Source organism: Aulostomus chinensis, chromosome 19 (genome assembly GCF_037954235.1).
Source record: "Aulostomus chinensis isolate RoL2024-O1b breed Wild chromosome 19, RoL_Achi_v1.0, whole genome shotgun sequence".
In the NCBI taxonomy this organism is placed as follows: Eukaryota; Metazoa; Chordata; class Actinopteri; order Syngnathiformes; family Aulostomidae; genus Aulostomus; species Aulostomus chinensis.
In genome coordinates this window covers 12,153,092-12,167,422 of record NC_141338.1, presented here as the reverse complement: position 1 = coordinate 12,167,422, position 14,331 = coordinate 12,153,092, and the positions used below count along the sequence as shown (strand labels likewise).

The following is a 14,331-nucleotide window of genomic DNA, read 5'->3' as shown; positions in this document are numbered from 1 at the left end:
AATCTGCGCTAAAAGCTACCCAGAATTCCTCCATCTATTTATCCAGCTGTTTCTCGGCTGCCGAGCTCTGCAGCTGATTTAAAATATGAGCTTTAATATCAGAGTCCCGCGATGATGTGGTGATATCTTCAACAAAGAGCTAGATAAGCAGTATTTACGGTCAGTGACAGCGCATCAAAGGTCATCGGATATCTCGTGATGCTTCTGCTCATGTGATCCAATAATATTCCCTCACCGGCGGCCTCGCGAGTTCGCTTCCGGGTCGACGGTAAGTTCGCCTGTGCAGCACAAAAAAAAATCCGGGACTGTCTGCAAAGGTCAGTGGAGTGACTCGTCGCTAACATTCCTCCTGCCTCCTCTCACCATGCATGTGTGTTATTCTGCATTCGTGGGCGCGTGTAGGTCAATTTTTGATTTGTACGTCCCCGTCATGCGCGAGGCAGATGTCATTTTTTGTTGTTGGGGGCAGCTAGCGCGTTAGCTCATGCTAGCAGCAACCGGCTAGACCCTGCAACGAAGGGAGGCAAAAACCTAGAGGTGTCCGACGGTGAGGAGGATGATGATGATAACGGCTGAATGACTCATGCTGAGACGGCAAAGAGTTGACGGAAAGTTTAGTAAACCGCTAGTTTTTGCTTCCCGAGCTGTCGACGTCACTCAGCTGTGAGGCGAAATGTCGGTTGGCAGCATTTGAATGAAACGAACATGGTGATGCTACGTTGACAACTAAATTAAACTTCAGACTGGTGGAGGTGCTTGTATTTTTATATATTTTTTTTAATTTTCAGGGCTAAATAATTAGAAATAGAGCGAGAAAAATGTCAGCTGAAATCGTGCCAGGTTTCTGTCTTGGTGGTGACGTGGTGGTTGTAGTTCTGGTTTTAATAACGGCATTTGAATATCCGGAGAGTAAACTAATGACTTCTGTCTGATATCAGGTTACCATTATTCAGTCGACTAAAAATAGATTGCAAACGAGGTGCATTTGTGTTTTGTATGTAAAAAGTATTTTTACAGCAACAAGTATTTACTCAGTTGCCTATCTTTCCAGTTAAGTTTTTTTTTGTTGTTGTTGTTTCAAATGCTACAAACATTAAGAAATTCAAATTACAATTTCATAAGTGAAAATACTCAGATATTGATTCATATGTTTAAATTACTCATTGGGCAATATTCCAGTACTTAAAAAAAAACGTTATTCTGTCTTATTTTGTTCAGAGGGGAAAACGATCATCTTAAAATGTTACATTTTAACCCTTTTGGTGCCATCTTTGAGAGGAATTTTATCTTAAACAGCCCTGAAACCATGTTTTTAAACTTTGACATGAACAGATAATTCTTGTAAGTGTCATCAGTGAATGTCTGATATTTACCTACAGTTGTTGAGGCAAATGTCAGCTGAGACTGTTGCATGGCCGATAAATAGTTCATTGCATTTACTCGCTAAATGACCTACCCGATCAATCGATCTGAAAGGGTATTGATGTTAATTCATGTGAGGATTCACTGGCTACTGTATGTAATTTTTTAGCTCCTAAATGAATTGAGGGTTTTAGTAAACGGACGCCTGGTGCAAACAGAGTTGCAGGTTTTCGTGCCGGTAAGTTCTAGTTTGAACCCATCTGTGCCGGCTGTGTAAAGCCAGTACGTCCCTGATCCTCTAGCTCCTCTTTGTGTAAACATGCAGCCCGCTGCCTCCCTCATTCACTGGAGGTCAGAAAATAGCTGCAGTTTCTCTGTGAGTTTGTGGAAATGATTTCATTTTTATGTCCTGCAAAATCCATAATTTGTTCATTTGTGAGCTAAAGTTAAAGAGAGATCACGTGGGAGGAGGAAGGCGTTATTTCTATGAATGGGGTCATGCTGCAGAATTCTACAAGTAAACTGGGTCGGGATATTTTGCTGTGTCAAGTGTGACAGTTACTTGCAAGATAGAACAGCTTTCATCCTCCTGTTCTACTTCTTTAACCACAATTGCCCTTCCTTATCTCCGTTGTCTCTCACTTGCTTCTCATATCTCTCCCCCCAGGAGGAGTTCCATTTGTCCTCTTGAGCTCCTGGTGTGTGAGTGCACCATGGCGAACCTCTTGCGTGTCGTTGCTGCCAGCTGCTCAGCCCCTGCGTTCAGCGGGGTTTCCTCTATGAAGCTGCTGAGCAGCCGTGCTGTCCAAACACCCTGCGTACGCTTTTTCAGGACCCATCAAGCACTCGGAAGATGTGCCAGTCCAGGTACCCTGACACAACATTTTCTGTTTACGAACAAAAAATCTCAGTGTGAGAGCCTGATGAATATAAACATATATAAATAATCTCAGCCGTGGTCATGTGATCTCGCGAACCACTCTTACAAAAGGACAGTAACAATACAGGCTGTTTATGGACAAATTACATAAAAAAGATAAGGGTTGCCATGGTGACACACACACACACACACACACACACTCACTCACTCAGAGTCTTAACTGTTCTTAATACAGTGGCTTGCAAAAGTATTCATACCCCTTGAACCTTTCCACATTTTGTCACGTTACGACCACAACCATTAATATATTGTATTGGAATTTTATTTAAAAGACCAACATAAAGTGGCACACAGTTGTGAAGTACAGAGAAAATTATACATCCATCCATCCATTTTCTTCCACTTATCCTGTTAAGGGTCGCGGGGAGCTGAAGCCTATCCCAGCAGCCTTCAGGTGAGAGGTGGGGTTCACCCTGGACAGGTCGCCAGTCCATCACAGGACCATCACATAGAGACAGACAACCATTCACACTCACAGTCACACCTACGGTCAATTTAGAGTATCAATCAGCCTCGTTCCCTCTTGATGTCTTTGGACTGTGGGAGGAAGCTGGAGTACCAGAGAGAACCCACACAGGAACAGGGAGAACATGGAGACTCACACAGAAAGATCCTGTAATGGAGCCGGGACTCGAACCCGGACCAACCTTCTTGCTGTGAGGCCACCGTGCTGACCACTGCACCACCGTGCCACCCGAACATTAGACATGATTTTAAAAAAATCTGTTGAGTAATTGTTGTTGGAAGTATTGTGGTGTATAGAATTTTCCAATTTGCTGAAGTCTTGCTCATGTGTTATGGGATGCAGGCAGGATGATATTAGCAAATTGTTGTCATTGATCATTTCTGAGAGGAATGCAAATGTTTGTGTGTGAGAGTGGTAGTATTGATAGGCGAATTGATTGGTAGCAAAACAGCACATGAAAAAAATTACATCACAATACAGTTTTGTAGTAGAAGTATCTGTTTTTGTCCACATAATGCGGAAAAGTTTGGAATGTGATTTCCTGGTCAAAGGCAAACAGTTTATGGAACGATATTTGCGTTTTGATTATTGCCTCTATTCTGTTGTATAAAATGCAGAAAATTCGGGATTTCTACAAAAAAAAGAATCTTAAAAGTGGAATGTTTGATGGCAAAATATTTACTGTAAACGCAAGAGCGAGCGTGACAGGGGTGCTGATGCTCCTGGTGTTAAAGGAGATACTGTCTCACCACCATCCAAGCAACTATCTGGCTCTCACAAGATCTCAGACTTGGGTAGGCGGTGATCACCAGCGTCTGTTAATATGACTCAGATATGGCGAATAGGATCCTGAAAATCTACAGAGTAGCATTGGAAAGTATGGAATTTCCTGATAACCGCATGAAAGCAACACCACCTGTTACTTTAATTTGCATTCTCATGAAGCTGTGTGTCAGGGAATACGGTAGCAGCATGAACAGGTGTCACCATACTCATCACCTGACACAGCAAAAAGCAGCCCCCCCCCCCACACACACACACACACACACACGCCACAGCCCCCAGTAATTCACAGTAGTGTCCCTCTCTCTCTATTCCCTTTTAGGATCGATACATGGTAGTTGTTATGAGACGGTTACTGCACTGTTTTGTCAAATTAGAAATAAATCTAAGATGTCCTGCAGGTCAGTAACTTGTCCTTTATCGCTGTCTTCCTGTTGAGACATTTGTTTCTGAGGTCAGTGTTGTGTGCCATTTACTGAGTCAGGGTCACATGGAGGGAACTGCAGCCCTCGGGTGTTATTCCCTGTTTCCATCCACGGACTAGAGAAGGTGTGTGCTCTGTGAACCAGTGTCAGCTGGTTGGAGTGTGTGTGTGTATGTATGTGCACGCGTGCACTCTGTTTGAGCAAAAAAAGAGTGTATGCAGCCTGATTCATGACAGAGGTCGACATTCCTGCAGGAACAGCTGGCAGCGTCTCTCTTCTATTCTTGGCATACAAGTATCAACTTACACTCTATAGGTAGCCCACAGAGGTACATGCACATTCTCTTAGTGACCTGTAGAGTTACATGTGTACTCTCTAGTTAGCCTCTACATGTTTGTTGTATTGACAAATAACACGCCCAGCAGAGAGCTGGTGATCAGTTCTTGGCTTCCTTGTGTTGTGGCACATTCGGTAAATGAAAAGCATCGAGAGGCCAGGTCAGCGGAGCCGACCGGCTGAGAGGAAGGGCAGTCTGTCTGAGCCTCTTGTGTTTATGTATAGACAAGGAGACAGTGGGAAATAGCAGTGGAATTTTCCATAGGAGCCAACACACCACGTGAGCCCCCTCTGCAGCTTAAACCTCAGTGAGGGTCCTCAAGAAGAGACCAATCTAGACGATCACAGCTTTGTCCTGCAATAGTAATGTGTGTCTTCTACTAATTTGCCCTGTTGTAATGACGTATTCATGTTTAATAAGCTGAAATCCTGCTGGCACACACACATTCAGGAGGGCGTTACATCATTTCAGTCATAAAATCTTTATCAACGCAGTCATATCAAAATGTCTCACTGCCCTAATTTGAGTTTCTACATAAGTGCACTGCATTCACTTGAGGAAAACGAAAGTATTTTGGAACTAACAACTTGAAAGTCTTGTGAATCCAGGAACAAAAAGGTTCAGATTAAATACCTGCAAAACTAAAGACATTTCCATCAAATTCAGGAATAATTTAAAGGGACTGACAGATTGATCAGCTGGCTTATCATAATGATAAATGGGCTGATATTAGTTAGTTGATGTGATTTTAGTTGTTGTTTTTTTCAGTGCAGGCACAGAGGCTTATTGTAGTTTTGAAATTATGTCCTTGCATCGTATGTCCAGCAGAGGGCTCTAATGCTGCACTCATGGCACTGTGGACAATAGAAGTTATTTATTGTTAAACATTAGAAATGCTCTCTCTCGGTACACATTTTTGACACAGTTGCTTGAACAGCATTTAAGATTATACACATAATTGGCTTATTAATTGGTTATCAGAATATTTTATTCCCTAAATATCTGCGTAAGACTCAAATCCCACATTTCACAGGCCCAGATAATGTGTGATTGGTGCAATTTTGCAAATGCTTGTGTGCTAAAGTGAACATGGTAACCTTCAGCATCATCGGTTACATTGCAGGCTCAGTATTTCTAGTAAATAATTAATTTCTAGAGGGGATTCTGGAATGAATTCCGCTCTTGTAATGAAACTTAATTGCCATTACAAATGGTAGATTAGTCTAAAAACAGCTTGTTACCTGTCCGTTAACACAATTCCATATAATAATTATTGCTTGTCTCTCACGCTAATCTGTTGTTCCTTTTTTCTTTTTCCAGGAATTCCATACAAACAGCTCACGGTTGGCGTTCCGAAAGAAATATTCCAGAATGAACGACGTGTGGCGCTGTCTCCCGCCGGTGTCCAGGCGCTCATCAAACAGGGCTTCAATGTGGTCGTGGAGTCTGGAGCCGGGGAGCCTTCCAAGTTCCCAGATGAACAGTATTCCCAAGCAGGAGCAGCAATTAAAGACATTAAAGATGTCTTGGCATCTGATGTGGTGGTTAAGGTAGGCTTTAATGAGGAGGGGATGATTTAAGAGAGAGAGGGAGGAGAAGGTAAACAAGGTGCTTGGCTGAGAGCACTTGAACATGTCAGAAATGTCCTTATCTGAAGGCCTAATTAAGTTATAAGAAGACATAATGAGGGGAAAAAGGGAGTGAGGCAACAGGGTGGGTGAGTTTCTGAAGCTGGCAGCAGCAGCTAAGTGATCACTGCCGCTGCTTCAGAGTTTTAGGAAACGTTAAAAGTCGTGATTGGGTGAAGTTGTGATTCAGATCAGCTCATTTTTCAGCGCCAATTGATTGGTTTCAATGGGGATGGCGAAACATCAACATTGGCCATGAAAAATTCCCAGTGCTCCCAGTAATCCATCACCAAGTACTTAAGGTGATCAAATTAGAGGAGGAATACTACTGCTGCACCACTCCAAGTTTGGTGGAGTTTGAGTCCATAGTTTTTTTGTGTCATCCTGCTAACCGACTCACAGCAGAAAACATGAACTCTTTTGTGGTAAGTGCACGTGGGAATTTCAGAGAAATGTTGGCGCTTTTGTACTTTCGATTGCGTAAATAAAGACAAACTTCAAAAGATTTTCACTTGGACAACACAAATATATGTATTATATTCACTCCGCCACACCACCTCACAACAACTGAGCTGTTTCCAGTCCATCCCTCTCTAGGAGACAGTGATGATAGGTGGGACAGGGGGGAAAATTCAGAAACAACATTTAAGGGTTGGACATGGAGCCGAATTTGGCTGAAAAATGATTAAAAATATTGAAATTGACAGAGTAGAGAAAAGGTAGACATGGAGAGAGGAAACAATTATCCTGCTCTACAGTAGCTTTGACAGACATCCTGGAATGACACGCTGGATCGGGCATGTTTCGCCAGGAAGAACGAGACGGAATCAAAAGAAAACACAGACCTGTTCTCATGTCAGATGTGTAGACGTTTGGCAGGTCAGTTTGGAAGGGATGAAGAGCACAGCCATTACATCTATTTAAAGATGTCAAAGGTGTTGGTGTTGGAAAGCGTGTTACAAAGGAGAGCAGGGTGAGACGGCTTCATATCCTGAGAACTCTCCAGAATGTATAATAGTTTGACTGTTCTGCAGATAGATTCATGCAAAATCAGTTTTTCTGATCTTTGCAGGATTTCTTCCTCTGAGATTAACATAACGTCCTACCTGTTACTAGCACAGCTATCTCTTCTCTTGAAGTCCACTCGCTGTCTCGAACCAATTCAATCCTCCTCCCTCCAGGTCCGCGCTCCCATTTTCAACCCAACTTTGGGCATCCATGAGGTGGAGATGATGAAGGAAGCAGCCACTCTAGTCAGCTTCATCTACCCGGCTCAGAACCCGGAGCTGATGGACATGCTGTCCCAGAAGAAAGCCACTGTCCTGGCCATGGACCAGGTCCCCAGAGTCACCATCGCCCAGGGTTATGACGCCCTGAGCTCCATGGCCAACATCGCAGGGTGAGTGCATATGATCTTCACAAGCTTACGTGACATCTCAAGAGTTGTATGTACAGTGCATCAAGATAATAAATGATGACGCTGTTAGCACTGAATTTCTCTGGTGCCTTTGTAAGATTTCAGTCTACAGCAGTTGATGTGCCTGTCATTTTCCTCTTTGTCTCTTCAGGTACAAAGCAGTTTTACTGGCAGCTAACAGCTTCGGCCGCTTTTTCACCGGACAGATCACAGCAGCTGGGAAAGTCCCTCCTGCAAAGGTGTGTGTGTGTGTGTACGTGTGTGTGTGTACGTGTGTATCTTTGAAAACACTGTACAGCCCTTTTGTACTAATGTCAAGAATGTGTAGGTGCTGATCATCGGAGGGGGTGTGGCTGGACTTGCAGCAGCAGGTACTGCTAGGGCCATGGGAGCCATCGTCAGAGGGTTTGACACCAGGTTTGTTCCTGCTACATGGTCGAGTCACAAATGAAATGAAAACTGCCTTGAAAGGTATTTACATATAATTACACACTTGCATTAGATTATTTTCTTGTTCACAGCTACAGTGCTAGTGTCTGATGTGTCCTGTACTTGAGGAAATAATTCTCACAATGGCAACAAACTGAAACTCTTGAATAGATGCCTGATGACTCAGTTAAGTTTTAAGTTTTTTTACAGTTAAAAGTCAGTGAAAATCTAACCACAAGAAGAACATTGGTAATGTAGGCATACAAGAACTGATTTTTCATTGAGTATAGAAGTGCTGGGCACTAGTGATGGCAGCACTGGGCAACCGAGCAGAACTTGCGCACTTGAGACTGATGAATCAAAAGAATTTGACTAAAATATGACAACTTGCGCTTTTCTAGAAAATGAGAAGCTAATGTTTTTGCTTGAAATATGATTGGATCATTTAGTTGCTATGTTCACAAACTTGGCAACATACAGGGTGTGGTAGACTAACGAAGCTAGCATGGAAGGGCCTAGTCATGAAATTATAAATTTTAGATTCAGCAACATTAGTGAGAAGTGAACCGTGGTAAACTGCGTCTGCAGTGGTAGGTAAATTTAGTTAAAGCCAACTTAGCTTGGGCTTCAAATCAATCATACATTTTATTTAGAAGATAAAACAGCCAGTTCACAGAAATTGGAGTTGAATATCTGAAAAGGTGGAGCGTGACTTGCTTTACTCATGGCGGAGACTCAGCTCGACTTGCTTGTTTCTAACCACAGTAACGTGGGACTTGAAGGTTAAGAATTGCTTGTAGCTAACGTGCAGTCCCACCAGTGACACATAGTATAAAGACACAGTTTAAGGGTCTTCATCTGATGTATGCCACAGTTTTATGCAACTGTACGCACATTAACTGTATGCATAAATTCCTGAAGATGAGCAATATTACTCCTACATTTCCAGTAAAGACTGACACATCCAGTCAGACATGTCCCTTTCACCCAAACAAGAAATCCCCTCTGCTGACCCGTCACCTCCCTCTCTCTGTTCCAGAGCTGCCGCGTTGGAGCAGTTTAAATCTTTGGGCGCAGAGCCGTTGGAGGTGGACATTAAGGAGTCAGGAGAGGGCCAGGGAGGCTACGCCAAGGAAATGTCGAAAGAGTTCATCGAGGCAGAGATGAAGCTGTTTGCCAAGCAGTGTCAGGATGTCGACATTGTCATCAGCACCGCTCTTATCCCTGGTATGCAAACCAACCTTTAACCTCACATCCATGTTAACAATGTTTCCCTGCCTTGTGAAATAGCTGCAATACCACAGAATTTGGGATGTGTATTATTGGCAGGTAGTCAGAGAATTTTTAAAATAAAAAAGGGTAAGTCATGGAATACTGAACATATAAATTACTTTACCGGAATGTACCAGAACATATTTTACAACCCCATCACATTTGTTCCATTACTTTGTGGACTTTTTGGTACATAATGTGACCACAAATGCTCGGTCTGATTATCAACCACATGGGATAAGTTTCCATCTGACCATTGTAGGCAGGCGGGCACCCATCCTGATCACCAAACCCATGGTGGAGAGCATGAGAGATGGCTCTGTGGTGGTGGACCTGGCTGCTGAGGCTGGTGGGAACATAGAGACCACCGTACCTGGAGAGCTGTCAATACACAAGGTCTGTCACACTCCCTCACATCGGTAGCAGAAGTTAGTCAATTTCAGTCTTTTCTTGTTTCGCATGACATCGCAAAACTCTGTCTGCTTATAGGGGGTCACCCATATTGGCTACACAGACCTGCCTAGCCGTTTGCCGACACAGTCCAGCACTCTGTACTCCAACAACATTACGAAACTGGTCCGTGCAGTCAGCCCCGACAAGGACAACTTCTACCTCGATGTCAAGGACATGTTTGACTACGGCACTATGGATCACGTTGTCCGAGGTTCAGTGGTCATGCAGGTATGCATTCTCAGATGGCAAGCGAGAGAACAAACATGTATTTGCACAGCTGAGATTTACATAGAAGTGGAATTGCACAAAACATGAATGATGATTTATAACTGAAACGTGTTTTTAGCTGCAGGTTTTGAGTTTACACAGTCGAGAAGTCTCAGCTGATACACGTGTTGCTGCATAGAAAGAAACCAGAGCCATGCAGGTGTAGAAAATCCATCAAAGTGCTCTGCAGGTGCCTTTCCTGATCACTAGATGTCACTCTTTAGACAAACAATTTTATTTTCTTCCCCTCATTTTACACTTTGTAAATTACTGCCTTTGCAGTAATATAAAATCTATGTACACACACCTCATTTTAATAGGTCAGTCATAAATGGCCTTCCATTAATGGTCATTAGAGTCAACAAGCCACCCCTCACTGACAAAATTCTCCCCCCTGTAGCTTTATGAGTGCAGTTTTAAGAAATTGGCTCTGGATGTATTTCAGGTAACTGTTCTCATACGTTCCTACAATGGCCGCATTACAACCCAAAAGTTCCAGGAACTAAGAAGTAACAGAATAATCCCAGGAATTAAAGTGGGAGCTAAAAGTCTCCGTTTCACATTTCTGGTTGCGTTTCCAACATATCTGGAGAATGATACATTGAAATTGACAGCAGCGTTTGAATCGCTTGTAATACCACATGATGTTCCTTAAGTTGAGTTTGTGTGATTTGGAAGGTTTGGAGATTAGAAAAAGAGACTGGATAAAGTCGACAGTTATATAGTAACAGTTTTGCATATGTTTCTCTTTCTTACTTTTGCAGTAATCAAATTAATGTGTTCTGAAATATGTTTATAAATGTGTGGATAAAAACAAAAAACTCTTGGCTGAACACCATCAGTGATTTTCTTGTCTTGTGTTTTTAGTGTTGTTTTTTTTTGTTTTTGTTTTTTTTTTTTACCCCCAAGCACATTGTCCTCAAATGTCCTGTACTGGTGAGACAGTATCATTATCAATGACCGAGGCTCAGCATCTGACAGACAGAGTGTGAGGCTGTGGTGCTCTGTCCCCCGCCACAGCTGTCAATTTGAATTTATTTATTGCTTATCCAGAGTAAGATTGACATGTTATTTATCCATCCCGTCACAGATAATTTTCATGTTCTTGCTTTTAATTCAGTCTCGGGCAGGGGGAGTTAATTTTTGAAGTAAACAAATGAAAAGCAGTCCGTACCTTACCCATAATTGATCACAATTATGGTTAGAAATAATGGAGAAATGCATATGATACATACCATTAGTTGTACATGTGTCAGAGGTCATTACACAACAACAGGTAATGAGAACACAACAACATTAATAGTAGATACGCTAGAGTGACACATCAAAATATTTCTCTCATTTCTGCCTTTTTTTTGGTTTCCATTCCTCTCTTCTCCAAGAGTAAGTAATATGCTTACTGAGAAGATTGATTGTCCTCTTTTTGTCCTGGTTCTCTTTTTCACTTTGCTTTCGTCATCTACAGAATGGAAAGAACCTGTTCCCCGCTCCCCAGCCAAACAACTTACCCACCGCCGCTCCTCCTAAACCCAAGTCTGTGAAAGAAATGGAGGCCGAGAAGTCTGCACAGGTCACTCCCTTCAGGGCTACACTCAACACTGCTGGCGCCTACACTGGAGGTTAGTGCACGCCGAGGCAACTGAATGGTCAGAATCATGCCGTGTGAGAGAAGTGCGATTTCCTACGTTGAGGTTCGCTATAAGGTGAAGAAAAGGTTAATAGTTAGCTCTTGAGGTCACTGATGGAATGTGCACAGGAGGCGAGAAGTGACAGAGGCAGAGAAGTGACAGAAGCACACCCTTAGTGTCAGGAAGTGTGCATTATAAAAGCAGTGTCACGCTGAGTGTTTGTTTGAAGTAGTGCTGTAGTTAGTGGTTCCCATGGTGCCACACAGCTCACCGTGCAAGTGCACCACATGCAGTTAATGTGGTTCACACATTGTTGAGGTGCCACTGTAGTTTCCTACTTAACACCAGCACACAGTCGCCACTGTTGTTAGCAACCTCTTTATTTGAGAAGTGAAAACTTGCTTAGTGCTGCTTATGTGCTTAATTAGCTTGGCATGTAATTTAGTCATTTTAAATGATTTTTATTTCATCAGACATTCCCACAGACAAGTCTTTGTTTCTCACATATTCTCAAAAGTGCTTGTTGGGATTTTTTTTTAGGGCATTCTGCTCACTTTAAACTGCTATCATGCTGATATTTAGATGAAAAGAAGAAAAGGTTTTCATACCCAACTTTCCTTTTCTTATTTGGGCTAAGATAATACTGTAGCAACTACCAGTGTGTGGTTCCTGACCGTTGTCCTGTGCTAGGCATCGCCACCTTGATGGGTCTGGGTCTGTCCGCACCGAATGCTGCCTTCACTCAGATGGTCACCACCTTCGGTCTGGCCGGCATCGTGGGGTACCACACCGTGTGGGGCGTCACTCCTGCCCTCCACTCGCCACTCATGTCCGTCACCAACGCCATCTCAGGTTAGTTGTGTTCTGTGCATTTCATATGGTGGGTTCAGACATGAAAACTCTCATTCATTTAGGAGCATTATTGGTATTATTTCCTTAATTGCACATTAGTGCAAGAATTAAATACACGTTCTGCAAATTAAACAGGATCAGGCAAAAACCTCTGAGGATGATGCGATTCAGTTCATCATCATTCAGTATAAAAAAAAAAAGTATTTGGAAAATATTCAAAAATTGTTTACCAGAAATTGGCTACATCTTTATCTACACAAGTTACAACATAACCATCAAGACTTAATTTTTTTTTTAAGAATATTGAAAATAGACTATATTTACCCAGAGCATAATTGTTCCTGCAGACACTCAAACTGCAGTACACTGGATCCAGTGGAAAAAGAAAATGGCTCAAAGAAATACAGATTTGAATTGCATTCTCCTCAGAAAAGAAAAAAAATCTGTGTTTTTCTTAATCAATGACACAACATTTTACCAAAAAAAGTACATTTTTAATTTTTAAAAATGGTGTGGGGTCAGTTTTCAGTGAGAAGCTCTCACTCATCTTCATCCAGACTCAGTACTTATTGTACTTCAACTGGTCTGGGATCAGCAACGTTACAGGTAGGGTTCCAGTTCCATGCTACGTGACAGACGATGGCAGGGAACTGTTTGCTTCACCACATCGCAGGACAGAGAGGTTTATTTCCTCGATCCGATGGACAGAATATATTAAGTAAAACATTTTCTGAATTCAGAAAAGTCTGGCTCTATTTTGCTCTGTGTCTTCTGCATATAAAAGAGGCAGAAGAACATGCAACATTTATGGAAGCAAAATAGATGGAGGTACAAATCCCAGTACGCTTGTGAACCAATGCAAATTCAACATTTTAGAGAGGGCTTCAACATAAAGACCAAGCCGGACTCTTGGGTATGTCACTTTCCTGCAGCAACCCCAGCGCTTGTCTGAGGCTTTGCTATTGACTCTAAACAACAATTTTAAAGATTTTGTCCTTGTTGTCGTTTGCTCTTTAACACAAAGGGGTGAAGAGGTTAGCGGGGTAATGTGCATGTGTGTGTTCTCATGGCTTTGATCACACATAAGACCCACGCTGGGGTAGGAAGTAACACACCACTGGTGATCTTTGAGGGTCAGGGTGGTCTTAAACTCATTTAGCGACACACACGGCCAGACAGGGTTCTGCTGTGGAGCCTCGGTGGGAACTAAGATGGACAATTTTCACTCCCTGTAAAACTTTATGGGTGACAAGGTCATGTTTAAGTTGCCATCCTCACTGTCTGCGGTCATGTTCTGCCCTATTTTCTATATGTTTTAAATTCACACTTCCAGTCATTAAAAAAGTCTTTGAACATTCTGAACACTTTCCAGTCTGGGATGAGTATAGAAGGCCTTCTCACATCATTGCCGGGACCACATTCGAAGTAATTATTCATTTAAACTTCATTAGGAGTGTTTTTTTTTCTTTCCCCCTCTAGTCTTGTCTGCTCGTTCTCTTTCTGCCCTCTCTTTGCCCTCCATCTCTTGTTCCTCTTAGTATTTTCCCCCTTTTTTATTTGGCATGGCTTTGTTACTTTTTTTTTTAGTCACAGACTGACTGCAGTTACGGAAAAACTGAGACCAGCAGAATTCTGTTGTTGTTGTGCCAGGCATCAATCATAAAGACACACACACACACACACACACACACACACACACACACACACACACACACACACACACACACACACAATAACTCAGACATTAGGGAATGGTATAGGAATTTAGGGGTTTGAGTGAGGGGCAGTTTTCTTGTTGGGTAGTTTAGTGTTACAACCAGTAGTGACTGTTGTCGTCATACCATGTTTTCATATCCAGTGGAGACACAACTTCATATCTGGTGTCTGATAGAAAGCCTTTAATCTACTTGAGAGCACTGATTCACGGTTAGTCTGTAGCCTGCTGGCCAAAGACACACTCTCAGGACATGAGCCCACCCAGTATATTTGCGCACGCGCGTGTGTTTGTGTCCGCTGATGCCTATTGGCTTTCTTTCTGGCTAATCTGTCCGAGGTGTCTAAGATCTCTGACT

The 14,331-nt window shown here is 42.5% G+C and overlaps 1 protein-coding gene across 4 annotated transcripts in view; it reads left to right on the top strand.

Moving 5' to 3' along the window:
* The first annotated feature begins 241 nt into the window (after positions 1-241).
* nnt (nicotinamide nucleotide transhydrogenase) overlaps positions 242-14,331 on the top strand; it is a 32,013-nt gene continuing 17,923 nt past the window's right edge. The window contains exons 1-11 of one of the 4 annotated variants that reach the window (XM_086186494.1): positions 242-268; positions 2,030-2,229; positions 5,634-5,863; positions 7,123-7,340; positions 7,510-7,597; positions 7,687-7,775; positions 8,827-9,014; positions 9,322-9,455; positions 9,549-9,740; positions 11,245-11,398; positions 12,098-12,259. In XM_086186494.1, coding sequence (XP_086042620.1) covers positions 2,076-2,229; positions 5,634-5,863; positions 7,123-7,340; positions 7,510-7,597; positions 7,687-7,775; positions 8,827-9,014; positions 9,322-9,455; positions 9,549-9,740; positions 11,245-11,398; positions 12,098-12,259 — 1,609 coding nt within the window. In that variant the 5' untranslated portion in view covers positions 242-268; positions 2,030-2,075. Of the gene's footprint in view, positions 399-504; positions 753-2,029; positions 2,230-5,633; positions 5,864-7,122; positions 7,341-7,509; positions 7,598-7,686; positions 7,776-8,826; positions 9,015-9,321; positions 9,456-9,548; positions 9,741-11,244; positions 11,399-12,097; positions 12,260-14,331 lie in introns of those variants that run through there. The other 3 variants (XM_086186491.1, XM_086186492.1, XM_086186493.1) reach the window with 3 other exon arrangements.